This window comes from Bombina bombina, chromosome 4 (assembly GCF_027579735.1).
Source record: "Bombina bombina isolate aBomBom1 chromosome 4, aBomBom1.pri, whole genome shotgun sequence".
Classification (NCBI taxonomy): Eukaryota; Metazoa; Chordata; class Amphibia; order Anura; family Bombinatoridae; genus Bombina; species Bombina bombina.
Window position 1 is genome coordinate 864641428 of NC_069502.1, and position 23579 is coordinate 864665006.

At 42.0% G+C, this 23579-nt stretch overlaps 1 protein-coding gene across 1 annotated transcript in view; it reads left to right on the forward strand.

Moving 5' to 3' along the window:
* Nucleotides 1-12084, forward strand: part of LOC128658012 (gastrula zinc finger protein XlCGF8.2DB-like) — a 66608-nt gene extending 54524 nt beyond the window's left edge. Inside the window, exon 2 of the mRNA XM_053712454.1 lies at nucleotides 11141-12084. Within this exon, the coding sequence (XP_053568429.1) occupies nucleotides 11141-12084 (944 nt within the window). The remainder of the gene's footprint in view (nucleotides 1-11140) is intronic.
* Nucleotides 12085-23579: the final 11495 nt, after the last annotated feature.

Sequence of the window (23579 nt, forward strand, 5' to 3'; positions counted from 1 at the left end):
TTCTACAGGCAGTGGTTCCTTCTGTTTAATGTTCCTGCCTTGTCCCTCCCATCATCCGTGTACTTAGCTTTGGTATTGGTATCCCATAAGTAATGAATGACCCGTGGACTGAACACACTTAACAAGAGAAAACATAATTTATGCTTACCTGATAAATTTATTTCTCTTGTAGTGTGTTCAGTCCACGGCCTGCCCTATCTTTTTAAGGCAGGTTCTAAATTTTAAAATTATAACTCCAGTCACCACTGCACATTATAGTTTCTCCTTTCTCGTCTTGTTTCGGTCGAATGACTGGATATGACATGTGAGGGGAGGAGCTATATAGCAGCTCTGCTTGGGTGATCCTCTTGCAACTTCCTGTTGGGAAGGAGAATATAGCCCATAAGTAATGGATGACCCGTGGACTGAACACACTACAAGAGAAATAAATTTATCAGGTAAGCATAAATTATGTTTTTTATTTTCTTCAAGCAAGACTTTTTTTATTGTAAATGGTACCGGTGTGTACTATTTTCTCCCAGGCAGCAGATGGATGAAGACTTCTGCCTGGAGGCTGATGATCTTAGCAGTTGTTACTAAGATCCAGAGAATCCCTGAGATCCCACAGAATGGCTGAGGAGTACTTAAGAAACTTCAGTGTGAGGAACGTTTTCATGCTATAAGCAGTGAGGTATGTTCAGTCATTTTTTTCTGGAGAGACTGTGTTATTTCAGAATTGGCTGACAGTATCCCCATGAGGGAAAGGGTAAGCAGTAATCCTAAAGTATAAAGAGGGGTATTACTGAACTTGCATGTTGGGCTATATAAAAATGGTTGACACTGATGTTATGAGGTTTGTGGGACAAACGTTTACATGATTGGGAGTACAGATAACTTTTTTTAAGAGAAACGTTTTTTTGAGACTTTATGCAGTATAACAGGGTACACATGGCTTCATTATGGGTTTTTGAACCCACATGGCTAGGTTTTAGACTGCTCTGGTGCGGTCATTTTAGGCTGTGAGACATCGAGTGAGATGGGCGGGGCCTATTTTCGGGCCTCAGTTGCGCAGTTGTTTTTCCCAGGCAAGGCAAGCTCCAACTCCGGTGGGCCTTTTAGAGCAGTTTTGGGCCAAATCGAAGGTTTAATCCGATTTTACAGACCCCTGAGGGCAGGTAGGCGCCACAGCAGGGCTGTGGCGAGGTGCAGGGGGTGTTTTTCATTGAAATAATTGTTTTATTGCATTCCGTTTTTTCTGGTAAGGGTTAAGTGTTCCTTTCCTTGTGGGGCAAACTTAGCTGAACAGTTGGGATGCTTTTATCATAAAATTGGGATAATTTTATTGTTTTAAAGCAGTTTTGGAAAAATTGTATGCTTTTTTCTCTTAAAGGCGCAGTACCGTTTTTTTTTCAGATTGTTATTTTTTCACTGAATAAAGTGTTTTCAAACCTGTTTGTGGTCATTACTGGCCTGTTTAACATGTCTGACATTGAGGAAAGCCAATGTTCCTTGTGTTTAGAAGCCATTGTGGAACCCCCACTTAGAATGTGTCCCTCATGTACCGAAAGGTCCTTGCATTGCAAAGAACATATTTTAGCTGATAAAAGTATGTCTCAGGATGATTCTCAGTCAGAAGAGAATAAGGTTTTGCCATCTACTTCTTCCCAAGTGTCACAACCTTTAACACCCGCCCAAGCGACGCCAAGTACTTCTAGTACGTCTAATTCTTTCACCCTGCAAGATATGGCCGCAGTTATGTCTACTACCCTCACAGGTACTATCTAAACTGCCTGGTTTGCAGGGGAAGCGCAGTAGGTCCGGTATTAGAGTAAATGCTGAGCCCGCTGATGCTTTAGTAGCCATCTCCGATGTACCCTCTCAATGTTCTGAATTGGGAGTGGGGGAATTGCTGTCTGAGGGAGAGCTTTCTGATTCATGAAAGATGTTCCCCCAAACAGACTCTGATAGGACGGCTTTTAAGTTTAAGCTTGAACACCTCCACTTGTTACTCAGGGAGGTTTTAGCGACTCTGGATGATTGTGACCCTATTGTAATTCCACCAGAGAAATTGTGTAAAATGGATAGATATCTAGAGGTTCCTTCTTACACTGATGTTTTTCCGGTCCCTAAGAGGATTTCAGACATTGTTACTAAGGAATGGGATAGACCAGGCATTCCGTTCTCTCCCCCTCCTAATTTTAAGAAAATGTTTCCCATATCTGACACCATCCGGGATTCGTGGCAGATGGTCCCTAAGGTGGAGGGAGCTATTTCTACCCTGGCTAAGCGTACAACTATACCTATTGAGGACAGTTTTGCTTTCAAAGATCCTATGGATAAAAAGTTAGAGGGTCTTCTAAAGAAATTTTTTATTCATCAGGGTTTTCTTCTACACCTATAGCATGCATTGTTCCTGTAACTACTGCAGCTGCTTTTTGGTTCGAGGCTCTAGAGGAGGCTCTTAAGGTTGAGACCCCATTAGATGATATTTTAGATAGAATTAAGGCTCTCAAGCTAGCTAATTCTTTTATTACAGATGCCGCTTTTCAGCTGGCTAAATTAGCGGCGAAGAGTTCAGGTTTTGCCATTTTAGCACGTAGAGCATTATTGCTTAAGTCCTGGTCTGCTGATGTTTCATCGAAATCTAAGCTATTCCTTTCAAAGGTAAGACTCTATTCGGGCCTGAACTGAAGGAGATCCGACATCACTGGAGGGAAAGGCCATGCCCTTCCTCAGGATAAGACAAATAGACTGAGGGCCAAACAAAATAATTTTCGTTCCTTTTGAAATTTCAAAGGTGGACCCTCTGCCGCCTCCCCTGCCACAAAGCAGGAGGGGAATTTTGCTTAATCCAAGTCAGTCTGGAGACCTAACCAGACATGGAATAAAGGTAAACATGCCAAGAAGCCCGCTGCTGCTACCAAGACAGCATGAAGGGGCAGCCCCCGATCCGGGACCGGATCTAGTAGGGGGCAGACTTTCTCTCTTCACTCAGGCTTGGGCAAGAGACGTTCAGGATTCCTGGGCTTTAGAAATCGTGACCCAGGGGTATCTGCTAGACTTCAAAGATTCTCCTCCAAGGGGGAGATTTCATCTTTCATGATTGTCTGTAAACCAGACAAAAAGAGAGGCGTTCTTACGCTGTGTAGAAGGCCTATATACCATGGGTGTAAGGGCAGGGGTTTTACTCCTCTGTTCGTGGTTCCCAAGAAAGAGGGAACCTTCAGACCGATTTTAGATCTCAAGATCCTAAACAAATTCCTTCAAGATGGAGACCATTCGGACAATTTTACCAATGATCCAGGAGGGTCAATATATGACCACCGTGGATTTGAAGGATGCGTATCTTCACATTCCACAAAAACGGAATGCAATAAAACAATTATTTCAATGATCATCACCTGTTCCTCAGGTTCGCCTTCCTGGACAACCATTACCAGTTTGTGGCTCTTCCTTTCGGGTTGGCCACCGCTCCCAGAATTTTCACATAGGTGCTAGGGTCCCTTCTGGCAGTTCTAAGGCCGCGGGGCATAGCAGTGGCACCCTATCTAGACAATATCTTGATTCAGGGGTCAACTTACCAACTAGCCGAATCTCACACGGACATCGTGTTGGCTTTTCTAAGATCTCACGGGTGGAAGGTGAACATAAAAAAGAGTTCACTTATCCCTTTCACGAGAGTTCCATTCCTGGGAACTCTGATAGACTCGGTAAACATGAAAGTTTTTCTGATGGAGGTCAGAAAATCAAAGATCTTAACCACCTGCCGAGCACTTCATTCCATCCCTCGGCCGTCAGTGGCTCAGTGTATGGAGGTAATTGGACTAATGGTAGCGGCAATGGACATAGTTCCGTTTGCTCGCTTACATCTCAGACCACTGCAACTGTGCATGCTCAGACAGTGGAATGGGGATTATGCAAATTTATCTCCTCAGATAAATCTGGATCAAGAGACCAGAGACTCTCTTCTTTGGTGGTCACAGGATCATCTGTCCCAGGGAATGTGTTTCCGCAGGCCAGCATGGGTCATAGTGACGACGGACGCCAGCCTCTTGGGCTGGGGTGCAGTCTGGAATTCCCTGAAGGCTCAGGGTGTGTGGACTCAGGAGGAGACTCTCCTTCCAATAAATATTCTAGAACTGAGAGCGATATTCAAAGCGCTTCAGGCGTGGTCTCAGCTAGCTTCGGCCAAATTCATAAGATTCCAGTCGGACAATATCACAACTGTAGTGTATATCAATCATCAAGGGGGAACAAAGAGTTCTCTAGCGATGATAGAGGTTTCCAAAATCATTCGATGGGCAGAGACTCACTCTTGCCATCTATCAGCAATCTTTATCCCAGGAGTGGAGAACTGGGAAGTGGATTTTCTCAGTCGTCAGACTTTTCATCCGGGGAAGTGGGAGCTCCATCCGGAGGTGTTTGCACAATTGATTCATCAATGGGGCACACCAGAATTGGATCTGATGGCATCTCGTCAGAATGCCAAACTTCCTTGTTACGGGTCCAGATCAAGGGATCCTCAAGCAGTACTGATAGATGCTCTAGCAGTACCGTGGTCATTCAACCTGGCTTATGTGTTTCCTCCTTTTCCTCTCCTTCCTCGTCTGATTGCCAGAATCAAACAGGAGAGGGCTTCGGTAATTTTGATAGCACCTGCATGGCCACGCAGGACTTGGTATGCAGATCTGGTGGAAATGTCATCTCTGCCATTGTGGAAACTGCCACTGAGACAGGACCTTCTCATTCAGGGTCCATTCCAACATCGAAATCTAGTTTCTCTGCGGCTGACTGCCTGTAGATTGAACGCTTGATTTTATCTAATCGGGGATTCTCTGAGTCGGTCATAGATTCCTTGATTCAGGCTCGAAAGCCTATCACTAGGAAAATTTATCATAAGATATGGCGTAAATATCTTTATTGGTGCGAATCCAAAGGCTACTCATGGAGTAAGATCAGGATTCCTAGGATTTTGTCCTTTCTTCAAGAAGGATTGGAGAAAGGGTTATCAGCTACTTCCTTAAAGGGACAGATTTCGGCTTTGTCAATCTTACTGCACAAGCGTCTGGCAGATGTCCCAGACGTTCAGTCGTTTTGTCAGGCTTTGGTTAGAATTAAGCCTGTGTTTAAACCTGTTGCTCCGTCAAAGTTCTTCAAGGGGTTCCGTTTGAACCTATGCATTCCATAGATATTAAGCTTCTATCTTGGAAAGTTCTGTTTTTAGTTGCTATCTCTTTTGCTCGAAGAGTTTCTGAATTATCTGCGTTGCAATGCGACTCGCCTTATCTTATTTTCCATTCTGATAAGGTGGTTTTGCGTACCAAACCTGGATTCCTTCCTAAGGTTGTTTCTAATAAGAATATTAATCAGGAAATTGTTGTTCCTTCTCTGTGTCCTAACCCTTCTTCTAAGAAGGAGCGTCTGTTACATAATTTGGACGTGGTTCGTGCCTTGAAGTTTTACTTGCAATCGACCAAGGATTTCCGTCAAACATCTTCCTTGTTTGTGGTCTATTCTGGAAAACGTAGAGGTCAAAAAGCTATGGCTACCTCTCTTTCTTTTTGGCTGAAAAGCTTCATCCATTTGGCATACGAGACTGCTGGACAGCAGCCTCCTGAAAGCTCATTCTACTAGAGCGGTGGCTTCCACATGGGCTTTTAAAAACAATGCTTCTGTTGAACAGATTTGTAAGGCTGCGACTTGGTCGTCACTTCATACCTTTGCCAAATTTTACAAATTTGATACTTTTGCTTCTTTGGAGGCTATTTTTGGGAGAAAAGTTCTTCAAGCAGTGGTGCCTTCTATTTAGGTATCTGTCTTGTCCCTCCCGTTCATTCGTGTCCTGTAGCTTTGGTATTGTATCCCACAAGTAAAGGATGAATCCGTGGACTCGTCGTATCTTATAGAAGAAAAGTAAATGTATGCTTACCTGATAAATTAATTTCTTCTATGATACGACGAGTCCACGGCCCGCCCTGTCAATTTAAGACAGTTTTTATTTTTTTATTTAAAACTTCAGTCACCTCTGCACCTTGTAGTTTCTACTTTTTCTTCCTATACCTTCGGTCGAATGACTGGGGGTGGAGAGAAGGGAAGCGCTATATAGACAGCTCTGCTGTGGTGCTCTTTGCCACTTCCTGTTAGCAGGAGGATAATATCCCACAAGTAAAGGATGAATCCGTGGACTTGTCGTATCATAGAAGAAATTCATTTATCAGGTAAGCATAAATTTACTTTTTCGTCGGTAAGAAGGATGGTGGACTCAGACCCTGCATCGACTACAGGGCCTTGAATAATATCAATAATCGCTATCCCATTCCTTTAATCACCAAACTCTATGACTCACTCCAGAATGCTTGCTTATTCACCAAGCTGGACTTACATGGGGCATACAATCTGATCCGTATCTTCCCAGGCCACGAACGGAAGACCTTTTTTTTAACACAAGATCAGGGCATTACGAATACCTTGTAATGCCCTTTGGGCTGTGTAACACCCCTGCAGTCTTTCAGGCATTTGTCAACGATATTTTCCGTGACCTTCTCAATCACACTGTTAACGTCTAACTGGATGACATCCTTGTTTTCTCTTCCACTCTGGAGGAGCATCATAAGTACGTAAGATAGGTACTTCAACGTCTCAGAGACGATTCTTTGGTAGCCAAACTAGAAAAATGTGAGTTTGACCAAGTTCAGATCCAGTTCCTTGGTTATGTCATCTCAAAAGAAGGTTTTGCCATGGATCCTGCTAAACTCAACGCAGTTTTAGAATGGCCTCAACCTACTTCATTAAAGGAACTACAGAGATTCTTGGGGTTCTCCAATTATTACCGCAAGTTTATAAAGAACTTTTATCAAACAGTCGCTCCACTCACGGAATTGACAAAATGGAACAAAGACTGTAAACATTGGCCCCCTGAGGCCATATATGCCTTCACTTGTCTAAAAAATGCTTTTTGTTCTGGTCCTGTGCTCCGCTATCCTAATCCTGACCTACAGTTCACTTTAGAGGTAGATGCCTCTGAGATAGGGGCTGGAGCAGTTCTAACCCAAAGGGATCCTTTAACCCCCAAGTTGCACCCTGTAGCCTTTATTTCTAAACACTTTACTACTGCAGAGAGGAATTACGATGTGGGTAATCATGAACTCTTAGCCATTAAGATGGCCTTGACTGAATGGCGTCATTGGTTAAAAGGCACCGCCAATCCTATTCAGATTCTCACCAACCACAAGAATCTGACTTACCTAGAGACTGCTCATTGACTCAATCCTCGACAGGCCAGGTGGGCCTTGTTCTTTTCCCGTTTTAATTTTGTGGTATCTTATCTTCCTGGGACCAAAAACAAGAAAGTTGACACACTTTCCCGTCAGTTTCCTCACTCAAGTGATTCCTCTGAAGCTCCTATTGAACACATCATACCTCCCTCTTGAGTGGCTCAACTGAATACCACCCTTCTTCAAAGACTGCAATGTGCCCAGTCTAGTAAACCTCCTGAAGCCCCTGTGGCTTCCGATATCTTTTCTGTACCTCTGAACCTACGCACTTCTGTGCTGTCCTGGGCTCATGATTGTAAACTCTCAGGACATACTGGTTTGACTAGGACTTTTAAGAGTCTTTCCCAACACGTATGGTGGCCTACTATGAAGTCTGATGCTCAAGATTATGTGAAAGCCTGCACAACTTGTGCTGCCAACAAAACTCCCCGATCCTTTCCTCCTGGCTTACTCCAACCATTGTCCATTCCCAAACAACCATGGGAACACATAACAATGGATTTCATTGTGGACCTTCTGACAACCATACAGTTATCTGGGTTGTGGTGGATCGCTTTTACAGATTGGCTAATTTTGTACCCCTTACATAACTGCCTTCTGCCCAAGAATTATCGTCTCTTTTTCTCTTGCATGTGGTACGACTTTATGGCATTCCTGTGAATATTGTTTCCGACAGAGGTCCACAGTTAATCTCTAGCTTTTGGAGAGGCTTTTGTAAGTTGATTGGAACCACTATTTCCTTATCTTCTGGCTACCATCCTCAGACCAATGGACTAACTGAGAGAGTAAACCAGGATCTTGAGGCCTACCTTAGAGCCTTTGTCAACGCTCTCCATACCAACTGGTCTGAGTTGTTACCCCTAGCTGAGATGGCAAGAAACACTCATTGGCACTCTTCAATGTTCTCCAATTTAAGCCGCAGCAGGGTATCAACCTTGTGTCTTTCCTCTTTCTGCTCAGTCCACTGGGGTTCCTGCTGCAGATCGACACGTTACTGAACTCACCACTCATTGGCAACGTATTCACTCTCAGCTACGTTCAGTTGTCTCTAGATATAAAAAGTTTGCTGACTGTCATAGAGCTTCTGTACGTTCCATCTCAGTAGGTGAACGTGTTTGGGTCTCTACTCGACATATTTGTCTACGTCAACCCTGTCACAAATTGGGGCCTAGGTTTATCGGTCCTTACAAAGTCCTGAAAAGACTGTCTCCTGTTGCCTACAAAGTGGCCTTGCCCAAAACCCTGCGCATACACCCAGTCTTCCAAATCTTACTACTCAAGCCTTACATCAAGAATAGATATACCCGGCTCCTCCTCCTCCTCCACTCCTGGTCCGTGGTGAACCTGAATATGAGGTTGCTAAGATCCTGGACTCCAGATACAGGCGCAGACAACTGCAGTATCTGATACAATGGAAGAGTTACTCTGTGGAAAATCGTTCCTGGGTTCCTGCCTGTGATGTGCATGCTCCATCTTTGGTTTCCAAATTCCATGCTGCTCATCCTTTGAGGCCGACTCTTGTTCCTGGAGGGAACCCTTTAGAAGGGAGCTATGTTGCTCCGCTCTAGCCGTTGCTAGGGACACGGCGCTTGCTGCTAGTTGCCTAGGGAGAAACGGCTCCTGTCTGCGTGCGGCGGTGACATTATCACCACACGCTCCCTCCCTTCTTGATGCCGGTCTGGATTCTTCCTGTAGCGCAAATCCTGCAGCTATGTAAGTGCTTCACTTACATTTACCTGTGCCCAAGTATAGGTGTTACTTTCTGTTCTCCTGGGTGTTATCATTGCTATTTACTGGACTGTTATAATGTTGCTGACCTCTGCTTGTCTGACCACTCTGCCTGTTTACCCCTTAACTGCTGGATTGATATACTGTTACTGAACCCTGACTGTCTGACTACTCTGCTTGATTAACCCCTATTGCCTTACTGTTGCCAAACCCTGCCTGCCTGACCATCCTAGTGGTTTACCTCTGGACTGCCTTACTGTTGCCAAACCCTGCCTGCCTGACAATCCAAGTGGTTTACCTCTGGACTGCCTTACTGTTGCCAAACCCTGCCTGCCTGACCATCCTAGTGGTTTACCTCTGGAGTGACTTACTGTTGCCAAACCCTGCCTGCCTGTCCATCCTAGTGGTTTACCTCTGGACTGCCTTGCTGTTGCCGAACCCTACCTGTCTGACCTTTCTGGTGGTCTATCCATGATTTCCTGCCTGTTGCCGACGAGGACTATCCTGCCTGTGCAAACTTTCTCTGCTCTGGGATATTCCCTATCTTTCCGGCTTGACGCCGGGATTACAAGCCTACTGGCCGAGTTCGGTCTGATAGTGGAATATCCCACAAGCATTACAACAGGTGAGTGTGTGTGACATGTCTGTGGAAAACAGGGCACAGATGAGTGTGCGTGTGTCATGCCTTTGTGAAGTAGGGCAGAGGTGAGTGTATGTATGTGACATGTCTGTGGGAAGAAGGGGATAGGTGAGTTTATATGTTTGACATATCTAAAGGAAGCAGTTTATATGTGTGACACTTGAGAGGGATGTAGGGCAAAGTGAGTGTTTGTGTGCCATGTCTGTGGGAAACAGGGCACAGATAGTGTATGTGTGCGACGTGTGAGGATTGCAGGGCACGGTTGAGTGTACGTGTGAGATGTGTCAGCTGACACAGGAGAGTTTATGTGTGATGTGTATGTTCACTAATAAAGTTTATTTTACATATTATATATTACTTTTTATATAAAATTATAATCTGGTTTTCATTACAAGTAAAGAATCTATGGCATAAATGCAACATTCTAAAAAAATAAAATCTGATTTTTTTTGTGCACATAAGCAATAATCTTTTTAAGGGACAACTCAAGTCAAAATAAACTTTTATGATTCAGAAAGAGCATGCAGTTTTTAGACACTTTCCAATTTACTTCCAACTTGATCAAATTTTGCATTCTTTTTATATACACACTTTCTGGGGAGCAAGCTCTTACTGAGCATCTGCACAAGCTCACAGGGTATAAATATACTAGTCTGTGATTAGCTGATGTCTGTCACATGATACAGGGGCAGAAAAAGGGGAGAAAAAATAAATATGACAGAATTATTTTTACTGCTTATTTGAAATTTAGAGGTGTTATTGCCTTGTCTTTTTATTATGCATTTGTTAATTATGCAATTGTACTGTATTTAGGGGTCCTTTAAGTTGCAATATTAATCCTCTTCCCTGTGATGTAAACGCTCTTAGCCTTTTTTAAGTTAACTCATTAACTGTGGTGGTTTGATGTTATTTTGGAAATTTCTCACAAGTTGATATACTTTTGGTTTAGCTGTATTGGGGTCTTTAAGCCTTTTCAGTAAATAATTCTTATAATTTATATGGTATAACAGAATTGCCTGAGTAATACAGTTGGCTGGGGAGCTGCTAACTATCCCGGAAGGTGTAGTTGACACGTGAGTGAGATTCTTCTCTCTGATGAAGATTTTATATATTGCTTAGATATACTACACCACCTGGTGCCATTTTATTTGTTTTGTTGTTCTAGAGTTATCCTTGTTTTAACTACAAGCACACAAGCAGTAGTTATAAAGATTAGTTTATCAGCTGAAATAATTGTATTACTAAAAGTTTCTGTGAACACAATTTTAAAAGGACTAGATACATTAGGTAGAAAAACATTAATTTAAATTTAATTTGGTCTTTGACTAATTGTGAATTCTTAGAAATAGCCCCTAATGTCCAGTTAACTGTCCTTAAGCCTTAGCATAGAAGATAGGAAAGGTCTAGTGGTCACAGTGTCTACTACAAGTGTAGGCAACTGACTGAATCAGAACAGTTGATATGTTCTCAATAACTATGTAATTAATATCATTACTCCCATTGTGTTTCTTATTGACAGGTGAATTCACACACTGCAATAATCCTAGTCCTAATCAGAGTGCAGATGGTTTTTTACATCTTCTTCAAAATCAAAGAAGCCACGTGGGAGATTTATGTTCTGAATGTGGGAAATGTTTTTTTAAGAAATCACATCTTCTTAAACATCTAAAAATTCATAAAGGAGAAAATCCATTTTCTTGTTCTATATGTGGGAAGTGTTTTAACCGTAAAAAAATTCTTGTTGCTCATAAGAAAATTCATACAGGAGAAAAAGGATTTTTATGTTCTGACTGTGGGAAATATTTTACTGGGAAATCACATCTTATTGCTCATCAGAAAATTCACACAGGAGAGAAAGCATTTTCTTGTTCTGACTGTGGGAAATGTTTTACTCAGAAATCAAATCTTATTAAGCATCACAAAATTCATACAGGAGAAAAACGATTTTCATGTTCTGACTGTAGGAAATGTTTTACTCAAAAATCAGATCTTATTAGGCATCAAAAAATTCATACAGGAGAAAAGGGATTTTCATGTTCTGACTGTGGGAAATGTTTTACTCAGAAATCATATCTTATTATTCATCAAAAAATTCATACAGGAGAGAAAGATTTTTCATGTTCTGACTGTGGGAAATATTTTACTCACAAATCAAATCTTATTACTCATCAGAAAATTCACACAGGAGAGAAAGCATTTTCTTGTTCTGACTGTGGAAAATGTTTTACTCAGAAATCACATCTTATTAGCCATCAAAAAATTCATACAGGAGAAAAAGGATTTTTATGTTCTGACTGTGGGAAATGTTTTAATCACAAAACAAATCTTATTAAGCATCAAAAAATTCATACAGGAGAAAAAGGATTTTCATGTTCTGACTGTGGGAAATGTTTTACTCAGAAATCAGATCTTATTAGGCATCACAAAACTCATATTAAAATAAATCAGAGTTTTACCTCCTAAGTGCAGAGGGTGATACAGTTGTGCTCATAAGTTTACATACCCTGGCAGAATTTATGATTTCTTGGCCAATTTTCAGAGAATATGAATGATAACACAATTTTTTTTCTTTCACTCATGTTTAGTGTTTGGCTGAAGCCATTTATTATCAATCAACTGTGTTTACTCTTTTTAAATCATAATGACAACAGAAACTACCCAAATGAGCCTGATCAAAAGTTTACATACCCTGGTGATTTTGGCCTGATAACATGCACACAAGTTGACACAAATGGGTTTGAATGGATATTAAAGGTAACCATCCTCACCTGTGATCTGTTTTCTTGTAATTAGTGTGTGTGTATAAAAGTTCAATGAGTTTCTGGACTCCTGACAGACCCTTGCATCTTTCATCCAGTGCTGCACTGGCGATTCTGGATTCTGAGTCATGGGGAAAGCAAAAGAATTGTCAAAGGATCTGCGGGAAAAGGTAGTTGAACTGTATAAAACAGGAAAGGGATGTAAAAAGATATCCAAGGAATTAAGAATGCAAATCAGCAGTGTTCAAACTCTAATAAAGAAGTGGAAAATGAGGGGTTCTAATGAAACCAAACCACGGTCAGGTAGACCAACTAAAATTTCAGCCACAACTGCCAGGAAAATTGTTCGGGATGCAAAGACAAACCCACAAATAACTTCAGGTGAAATACAGGACATGTGGTGTGGCTGTTTCAAGATGCACAATAAGGAGGCACTTGAAGAAAGATGGGCTGCATGGTCAAGTCGCCAGAAGAAAGCCATTTCTACGCAAATGCCACAAAAGTATCCCGCTTACAATACACAAAACAGCACAGACACAAACCTCAAACCTTCTGGCACAAAGTCATTTGGAGTGATGAGACCAAAATTGAGCTTTTTGACCACAACCATAACCGCTACATTTGGAGAGGAGTCAACAAGGCCTATGATGAAAGGTACACCATTCCTAATGTGAAAAATGGAGGTGGATTGCTGATGTTTTGGGGATGTGTGAGCTACAAAGGCACAGGAAATTTGGCCAGAATTGATGGCAAGATGAATGCAGTATGTTATCAAACAGAACCCCTCATTTCTTTCATGTAATTAGCAAGAGTCCATGAGCTAGTGACGTATGGGATATACATTCCTACCAGGAGGGGCAAAGTTTCCCAAACCTCAAAATGCCTATAAATACACCCCTCACCACACCCACAATTCAGTTTTACAAACTTTGCCTCCCATGGAGGTGGTGAAGAAAGTTTTTGTGCTAGATTCTACGTTGATATGCACTTCGCAGCAGGCTGAAGCCCGGTTTTCCTCTCAGAGTGCAGTGAATGTCAGAGGGATGTGAAGAGAGTATTGCCTATTTGAATACCATGGTCTTCCTTTTAGGGGATCTATTTCATAGGTTCTCTGTTATCGGTCGTAGAGATTTCTTCTACCTCCCTTTTCTGATCGACGATATACTCTTATATACCATTACCTCTACTGATTCTCGTTTCAGTACTGGTTTGGCTATCTACTATATGTAGATGAGTGTCTTAGGGTAAGTAAGTCTTATTTCTATTTATGACACTCAAAGCTATGGTTGAGCACTTTATATGTAAAGTTCTAAATATATGTGTTTAAACTTATATTTGCCATGATTCAGGATAATCAGTATTCCTTCATTCAGACTGTCAGTTTCATTTTTTTGGGAAAATGCATATAAATTTTATTTTTTCTTACCTTAAAATTTTCAATTGACTTTTTTTCAAAAATTGTGGGCTGTTAGGCTCGCGGGTGCAGAAAATGCTTCTATTTATTGCGTCATTCTTGACGCGAGACTTTTTTGGCGCAAAAATTTCGTCATTTCCGGCGTCATAATTTGCGTCATTTTTTTTACGTATGTGTATTGCAGACGTTTTTTTGGCGCCAAAAAATATGGGCGTCATTCTTGGCGCCAAAATATGTGGGCGTTATACTTGGCGCCAAAAATGTGGGCATCATACTTGGTGCCAGTTTTTTTCACATTATTTCAGTCTCACTTTTTAGTTGCTTCTGGTTTTCTAGAGGCTTGTTTCTCCAACATTGGTGTGTCCGGTCCACGGTGTCATCCTTACTTGTGGGAATATCTCTTCCCCAACAGGAAATGGCAAAGAGTCCCAGCAAAGCTGGCCATATAGTCCCTCCTAGGCTCCGCCCACCCCAGTCATTCTCTTTGCCGTTGCACAGGCAACATCTCCACGGAGATGGTTAAGAGTATGTGGTGTTTAGTTGTAGTTTTTTTATTCTACTATCAAGAGTTTGTTATTTTAAAATAGTACTGGTATGTACTATTTACTCTGAAACAGAAAGAGATGAAGAATTCTGTTTGTGAGAGGAAGATGATTTTAGCAGACAGTAACTAAAATCCTTTGCTGTTTCCACATAGGACTGTTGAGATGAAGTAACTTCAGTTGGGGGAAACAGTTAGCAGACTTTTCTGCTTAAGGTATGACTAGCCATATTTCTAACAAGACTGTGTAATGCTGGAAGGCTGTCATTTCCCCTCATGGGGACCGGTAAGCCATTTTCTTAGTCTCAAGCAGAATGAAGGGCTTAATATGGGCTATAAAACTGGTAGACACTTTTATGGGCAAAATCGATTGCTTTATTTGGGCATTTTATACATGTTTATGCTGGTATTTCACATTTATAAACTTGGGGAACGTTTTTTAATGTCAGGCACTATGTTAGACACCTTTTCCAGTCAGGAAGGGCCTTCCCAGTTGTAGGCTGAGCCTCATTTTCGCGCCATTACTGCGCAGTTGTTTTTGAGAGCAAGACATGCAGATGCATGTGTGAGGACCTGAAAATAGTTGGAAAAGTTCCTAGAAGGCGTCATTTGGTATCGTATTCCTCTCTGGGTTTGGTAGAGTCGCAGCAAAGGCTGTAGCTGGGACTGTAGAGGGGTTAAAACTGTAACCGGCTCCGGTTTTGTTATTTTAAGGGTTAAAGCTCTGAAAATTGGTGTGCAATACATTTAAATCTTTAAGACACTGTGTTGAAATTTTGGTAAATTTTGAACAATTCCTTCATATTTTTTCACATATTCAGTAATAAAGTGTGTTCTGTTTAAAATTTAAAGAGACAGTAACGGTTTTGATTTAAAACTGTTTTTGTGTTTTACTGACAAGTTTAAGCCTGTTTAACATGTCTGTGCCTTCAGATAAGCTATGTTCTATATGTATGAAAGTCAATGTGTCTCCCCCTTCTAAATTATGTGATAATTGTGCTAAAGCGTCCAAACAAAGTAAGGACAGTACTGTCACAGATAATAAAGTTGCCCAAGATGATTCATCAGATGAAGGGAGTAGACATGGTTCTACATCATCTCCTTCTGTGTCTACACCAGTTTTGCCCACGCAGGAGGCACCTAGTACTTCTAGCGCGCCAATGCTTATTACCATGCAACAATTGACGGCTGTAATGGATAACTCCATAGCAAATATTTTATCCAAAATGCCTGCATATTAGAGAAAGCGCGATTGCTCTGTTTTAAGCACTGAAGAGCAGGAGGGCGCTGATGATAATTGTTCTGTCATACCCTCACACCAATCTGAAGGGGCCATGAGGGAGGTTTTGTCAGATGGGGAAATTTCAGATTCAGGAAAAAATTCCCAACAGGCTGAACCTGATGTTGTGACATTTAAATTTAAATTAGAACATCTCCGTGCACTGCTTAAGGAAGTGTTATCTACTCTGGATGATTGTGACAACCTGGTCATTCCAGAAAAATTATGCAAGATGGACAAGTTCCTAGAGGTTCCGGTGCACCCCGACGCTTTTCCTATACCCAAGCGGGTGGCGGACATAGTGAATAAGGAATGGGAGAATCCCGGCATACCTTTTGTTCCCCCTCCTATATTTAAGAAATTATTTCCTATGGTCGACCCCAGAAAGGACTTATGGCAGACAGTCCCTAAGGTCGAGGGGGCAGTTTCTACTCTAAACAAGCGCACTACTATTCCTATCGAGGATAATTGTGCTTTCAAAGATCCTATGAATAAAAAATTGGAGGGTTTGCTTAAAAAGATTTTTATACAGCAAGGTTACCTTCTTCAACCCATTTCGTGCATTGTTCCTGTCACTACAGCAGCGTGGTTCTGGTTCGAGGAACTAGAAAAGTCGCTCAGTAGAGAGACTCCATATGAGGAGGTTATGGACAGAGTTCACGCACTTAAGTTGGCTAACTCTTTTATTTTAGATGCCGCTTTGCAAATAGCTAGATTAGCGGCGAAAAATTCAGGGTTTGCAATTGTGGCACGCAGAGCGCTTTGGCTAAAGTCTTGGTCAGCGGATATATCATCCAAGACAAAATTGCTTAATATCCCCTTCAAGGGTAAAACTCTCTTTGGGCCAGAATTGAAAGAGATTATCTCAGACATCACTGGGGGAAAGGGCCACGCCCTCCCACAAGATAGGCCTTTCAAAGCCAAGAGTAAGTCTAATTTTCGTTCCTTTTGTAATTTCGGGAACAGACCGGGCTCTAATTCTGCATCCTCTAAGCAAGAGGGTAATACCTCACAGACCAAACCAGCCTGGAAACCGATGCAAGGCTGGAACAAGGGTAAGCAGGCCAAGAAGCCTGCCGCTGCTAACAAAACAGCATGAAGGAATAGCCCCCGATCCGGGACCGGATCTAGTGGGGGGCAGACTCTCTCTCTTTGCTCAGGCTTGGGCAAGAGATGTTCAGGATCCCTGGTCGCTAGAAATAGTTTCTCAGGGTTATCTTCTGGAGTTCAAGGAACTACCCCCAAGGGGAAGGTTCCACATGTCTCACTTATCCTCAAACCAAATAAAGAGACAGGCATTCTTACATTGTGTAGAAGACCTTTTAAAGATGGGAGTGATACACCCAGTTCTGTTTGTAGTTCCCAAAAAAGAGGGAACTTTCAGACCAATCCTGGATTTAAAGATCCTAAACAAATTTCTCAGAGTACCATCGTTCAAGATGGAAACTATTCGAACGATTCTACCCACAATTCAGGAAGGTCAATTTATGACTACCGTGGATCTAAAGGATGCATATCTACATATCCCTATGCACAAGGAACATCATCAGTTGCTAAGGTTCGCCTTTCTGGACAAACATTACCAGTTTGTGGCCCTCCCATTCGGGTTAGCCACTGCTCCAAGGATTTTCACAAAGGTACTCGGATCCCTTCTAGCGGTTCTAAGACCAAGGGGCATTGTAGTAGTACCGTACTTGGACGACATTCTAGTACAAGCGTTGTCTCTTTCAAAGGCAAAGGCTCACTCAGACATCGTTTTGGCCTTTCTCAGATCTCACGGATGGAAGGTGAACATAGAAAAAAGTTCCCTGTCTCCGTCGACAAGAGTTCCCTTCTTGGGAACAATAATAGATTCCTTAGAAATGAGGATTTTCTTCACAGACGTCAGAAAGTCAAAACTTCTAAACGCTTGTCAAGTTCTTCATTCTATTCCTCGTCCTTCCGTAGCTCAGTGCATGGAAGTAGTAGGATTGATGGTTGCAGCAATGGACATAGTTCCTTTTGCGCAAATTCATCTAAGACCATTACAACTGTGCATGCTGAAACAGTTGAATGGGGATTATACAGACTTGTCTCCAGTGATTCAAGTAGATCAGAAGACCAGAGACTCACTCCGTTGGTGGCTAACCCAGGATCACCTATCCCAGGGAATGAGCTTCCGCAGTCCAGAGTGGGTCATCGTCACGACCGACGCCAGCCTAGTGGGCTAGGGCGCGGTCTGGGAATCCCTGAAAGCTCAGGGACTGTGGTCTCGGGAAGAGTCTCTTCTCCCGATAAACATTCTGGAACTAAGAGCGATATTCAATGCTCTCAAGGCTTGGCCTCAGCTAGCAAAGGCCAGATTCATAAGATTCCAATCAGACAACATGACGACTGTTGCGTATATCAATCATCAGGGGGGAACAAGGAGTTCCCTGGCGATGAAAGAAGTGACCAAAATAATACAATGGGCAGAGAATCACTCCTGCCACCTATCTGCGATCCACATTCCAGGTGTGGAAAACTGGGAAGCGGATTATTTGAGTCGTCAGACATTCCATCCGGGGGAGTGGGAACTCCACCCGGAGATCTTTGCCCAGTTGACGCAACTATGGGGCATTCCAGATATGGATCTGATGGCGTCCCGTCAGAACTTCAAGGTTCCTTGCTACGGGTCCAGATCCAGGGATCCCAAGGCGACTCTAGTGGATGCACTAGTAGCTCCTTGGACCTTCAACCTAGCTTATGTGTTTCCACCGTTTCCTCTCATTCCCAGGCTGGTAGCCAGGATCAAACAGGAGAGGGCCTCTGTGATCTTGGCCACGCAGGACTTGGTATGCAGACCTGGTGAATATGTCATCGGTTCCACCATGGAAGCTACCTTTGAGACAGGACCTTCTTGTACAGGGTCCATACGAACATCCAAATCTGGTCTCTCTCCAGCTGACGGCTTGGAGATTGAACGCTTGATTCTATCAAAGCGTGGGTTTTCAGATTCCGTGATAGATACTCTGGTTCAAGCCAGAAAACCGGTAACTAGAAAGATTTACCATAAAATATGGAAAAGATATATCTGCTGGTGTGAATCCAAGGGATTCCCATGGAATAAGATAAAGATTCCTAGGATTCTTTCCTTTCTACAAGAAGGTTTGGATAAAGGATTATCTGCAAGTTCTCTAAAGGGACAGATTTCTGCTTTATCTGTCCTACTGCACAAACGACTGGCAGTTGTGCCAGATGTTCAGGCATTTGCTCAGGCTTTGGTTCGGATCAAGCCTGTTTACAGACCTTTGACTCCTCCCTGGAGTTTAAATCTAGTTCTTTCAGTTCTTCAAGGGGTTTCGTTTGAACCTTTGCATTCCGTAGATATTAAGTTGTTATCTTGGAAAGTTTTGTTTTTGGTTGCTATTTCTTCTGCTAGAAGAGTTTCTGAGTTATCTGCTCTACAATGTTCTCCACCATATCTGGTGTTCCATTCAGATAAGGTTGCGTACTAAGCCTGGTTTTCTACCAAAGGTTGTTTCCAACAAAAATATTAATCAGGAGATAGTTTTACCTTCTTTGTGTCCGAATCCAGTTTCAAAGAAGGAACGTTTGCTACACAATTTAGATGTAGTCCGTGCTCTAAAATTCTACTTAGAAGCTACAAAAGACTTCAGACAAGCTTCTTCTCTGTTTGTCGTCTATTCTGGTAAAAGGAGAGGTCAAAAAGCAACTTCTACCTCTCTTTCTTTTTGGCTTAAAAGCATCATCCGATTGGCTTATGAGACTGCCGGACGGCAGCCTCCTGAAAGAATCACAGCTCACTCCACTAGGGCTGTAGCTTCCACATGGGCCTTCAAGAACGAGGCTTCTGTTGATCAGATATGTAAGGCAGCGACTTGGTCTTCACTGCACACTTTTACCAAATTTTACAAATTTGATACTTTTGCTTCTTCGGAGGCTATTTTTGGGAGAAAGGTTTTGCAAGCCGTGGTGCCTTCCGTTTAGGTGACCTGATTTGCTCCATCCCTTCATCCGTGTCCTAAAGCTTTGGTATTGGTTCCCACAAGTAAGGATGACGCTGTGGACCGGACACACCAATGTTGGAGAAAACAGAATTTATGCTTACCTGATAAATTACTTTCTCCAACGGTGTGTCCGGTCCACGGCCCGCCCTGGTTTTTTAATCAGGTCCAATGAATTATTTTCTCTAACTACAGTCACCACAACACCATATGGTTTCTCCTATTTTTTCCTCCTGTCCGTCGGTCGAATGACTGGGGTGGGCGGAGCCTAGGAGGGACTATATGGCCAGCTTTGCTGGGACTCTTTGCCATTTCCTGTTGGGGAAGAGATATTCCCACAAGTAAGGATGACGCCGTGGACCGGACACACCGTTGGAGAAAGTAATTTATCAGGTAAGCATAAATTCTGTTTTCATTTTGCATTTTTTCCCATTCCTGAAACTGCCATTTAAGGAATTTGATAATTTTGCTTTATATGTTGTTTTTTCTTTTACATATTGCAAGATGTCACTACCTGACCCTGGATCAGAATCTACTTCTGGAAAAGCGCTGCCTGATGTCGGTTCTACCAAAGCTAAGTGCATTTGTTGTAAACTTTGGGTAACTGTTCCTCCGGCTGTAGTTTGTGTTAGTTGTCATGATAAGCCATGATAAGCAACGCTGATAATATTTCCATTAGTAATAATCCATTACCTGTTGTTGTTCCTTCAACATCTAATGTTCAGGATGTTCCTGTTAATGTTAAAGAATTTGTTTCTAATTCTATTCGGAAGGCTCTGTCTGTTATTCCTCCTCCTAGTAAACGTAAAAGTTTTTTTAAAACTTCAAATATTTCAGATGAATTTTTAAATGACCGCCATCATTCTGACTTATCTATTTCTGATGAGGATCTATCTGGTTCAGAAGATTCTACCTCAGATATTGACACTGATAAATCTTCATATTTCTTTAAGATGGAGTTTATTCGTTCTTTACGTAAAGAAGTGTTGATTGCTTTAGATATGGAGAAGTCTAGTCCTCTTGATATTAAAACTACTAAGCGTTTAAATTCAGTTTTTAAACCTCATGTAGTTATTCCAGAAGTTTTTCCAGTTCCTGATGCTATTTCAGAAGTAATTCTAGAGAATTGAATAGTCTGGGTACTTAATTTACTCCTTCCCCAAGGTTTAAGAAATTGTAGCCTTTGCCATTTGATAGATTAGAGTTTTGGGAGAAAATCCCCAAAGTTGATGGGGCTATATCTACTCTTGCTAAACGTACTACTATTCCTACGGCAGATAGTACTTCGTTTAAGGATCCTTTAGATAGGAAGCTTGGATCCTTTCTAAGGAAGGCTTATTTATGTTCAGGTAATCTTCTTAGACCTGCTATTTCTTTGGCTGATGTTGCTGCAGCTTCAACTTTCTGGTTGGAGGCTTTAGCACAACAAGTGTCAGACCATAATGCTTATAGCATTGTTAAACTCCTTCAACATGCTAATAACTTTATTTGTGATGCCATTTTCAATATCATTAGAATTGATGTCAGGTATATGTCTTTAGCTATTTTAGCCAGAAGAGCTTTATGGCTTAAGTCTTGGAATGCAGATATGACTTCTAAGTCAACTTTGCTTTCTCTTTCTTTCCAAGGTAATAAATTATTTGGTTCTCAGTTAGACTCAATAATTTCAACTGTTACTGGGGGGAAGGGAGCCTTTTTACCTCAGGATAAAAAATCTAAAGGTAAATATAGGGCTGCTAATCATTTTCGTTCCTTTCGTTAGAATAAGGAACAAAAGCCTGACCCTTCCTCTAAAGGAACAGTTTCCGTTTGGAAACCTTCTCCTGTCTGGAATAAATCCAAGCCTTTTAGAAAGTCAAAACCAGCTCCCAAATCCGCATGAAGGTGCGGCCCTCATTCCAGCACAGCTGGTAGGGGCAGGTTACGATTTTTCAAAGATGTTTGGATCAATTCGATTCAAAGTCTTTGGATTCAGAACATTGTTTCACAAGGGTACATAATAGGTTTCAAGGTAAGACCGCCTGTGAGAAGATTCTTTCTTTCACGCATTCCAGTAAACCCAGTAAAGGCTCAAGCATTTCAGAAATGTGTTTCAGATCTGGAGTCAGCTGGGGTAATTGTGCCAGTTCCAGTTCTGGAACAGGGCCTGGGGTTTTATTCAAATCTGTTCATTGTTCCAAAGAAAGAGAATTCTTTCAGACCAGTTCTGGATCTAAAAATATTGAATCGTTATGTAAGGATACCAACATTCAAGATGGTGACTATAAGGACTATTCTGCCATTTGTTCAGCAAGGGCATTATATGTCCACAATAGACTTACAGGATGCATATCTTCATAGTTTGTTGCTCTTCCTTTTGGCCTAGCAACAGCTCCAAGGATCTTTTCGAAGGTTCTCGGTGCCCTTCTTCCTGTAATCAGGGAGCAGGGTATTGCGGTATTTCATTATTTGTACGATATCTTGGTACTTGCTCAGTCTTTACATTCTGCAGAATCTCACACTAATCAACTTGTGTTGTTTCTTCAAAGACATGGTTGGAGGATCAATTTACCAAAGAGTTCTTTGATTCCTCAAACAAGGGTAACCTTTTTGGGTTTCCAAATAGAGTCAGTGTCCATGACCTTGTCTCTAACAGAAAAGAGACATCTGAAATTGGTTTCAGCTTGTCGAAACCTTCAGTCTCAATCTTTCCCTTCGGTAGCTTTGTGCATGGAAATTTTAGGTCTCATGACTGCTGCATCGGACGCAATCCCTTTTGCTCGTTTTCACATGAGATCTCTTCAGCTTTGTATGCTGAACAAATGGTGCAGGGATTATACAAAGATGTCACAATTAATATCCTTAAACCCCAATGTTCGATCTTCTCTGACTTGGTGGTTAGATCACCATCGTTTAGTTCAAGGGGCCTCTTTTGTTCGTCCAACCTGGACTGTGATCTCAACAGAGTCTTTCAGGTTGGGGAGCTGTATGGGGATCTCTGACAGCGCAGGGGGTTTGGGAATCTCAGGAGGCGAGATTACCAATCAACATTTTGGAACTCCTTGCGATTTTCAGAGCTCTTCAGTTCTGGCCTCTTCTGAAGAGAGAATCGTTTATTTGTTTTCAGACAGACAATGTCACAACCGTGGCATATGTCAATCATCAAGGGGGGACTCACAGTCCTCAGGCTATGAAAGAAGTATCTTGGATACTTGTATGGGCGGAATCCAGCTCCTGTCTAATTTCTGTGGTTCACATCCCAGGTATAGACAATTGGGAAGCGGATTATCTCAGTCGCCAGACGTTACATCTGGGCGAATGGTCTCTTCACCCAGAGGTATTTCTTCAGATTGTTCAGATGTGGGGACTTCCAGAAATAGATCTGATGGCCTCTCATCTAAACAAGAAACTTCCCAGGTATCTGTCCAGATCCAGGGATCCTCAGGCGGAAGCAGTGGACGCGTTGTCACTTCCTTGGAATTATCAACCTGCTTATATCTTTCCGCCTCTAGTTCTTCTTCCAAGAGTGATTTCCAAAATCCTAATGGAGCGTTCGTTAGTACTGCTGGTGGCTCCAGCATGGCCACACAGGTTTTGGTATGCGGATCTCAACCTTGGACACTTCCGTTAAGGCCAGACCTTCTGTCTCAAGGCCCATTTTTCCATCAGGATCTCAAATCATTAAATTTGAAGGTATTGAGATTGAATGCTTAATACTTAGTCATAGAGGTTTCTCTGACTCAGTGATTATACTATGTTACAGGCTCGTAAATCTGTGTCTAGAAAGATCTATTACTGAGTCTGGAAGACTTACATTTCTTGGTGTTCTTCACATAAATTCTCTTGGCATTCTTTTAGAATTCCTAGAATTTTACAATTTCTTCAAGATGGTTTGGATAAGGGTTTGTCTGCAAGTTCCTTGAAAGGACAAATCTCTGCTCTTTCGGTTCTTTTTCACAGAAAGATTGCTAATCATCCTGATATTCATTGTTTTGTACAG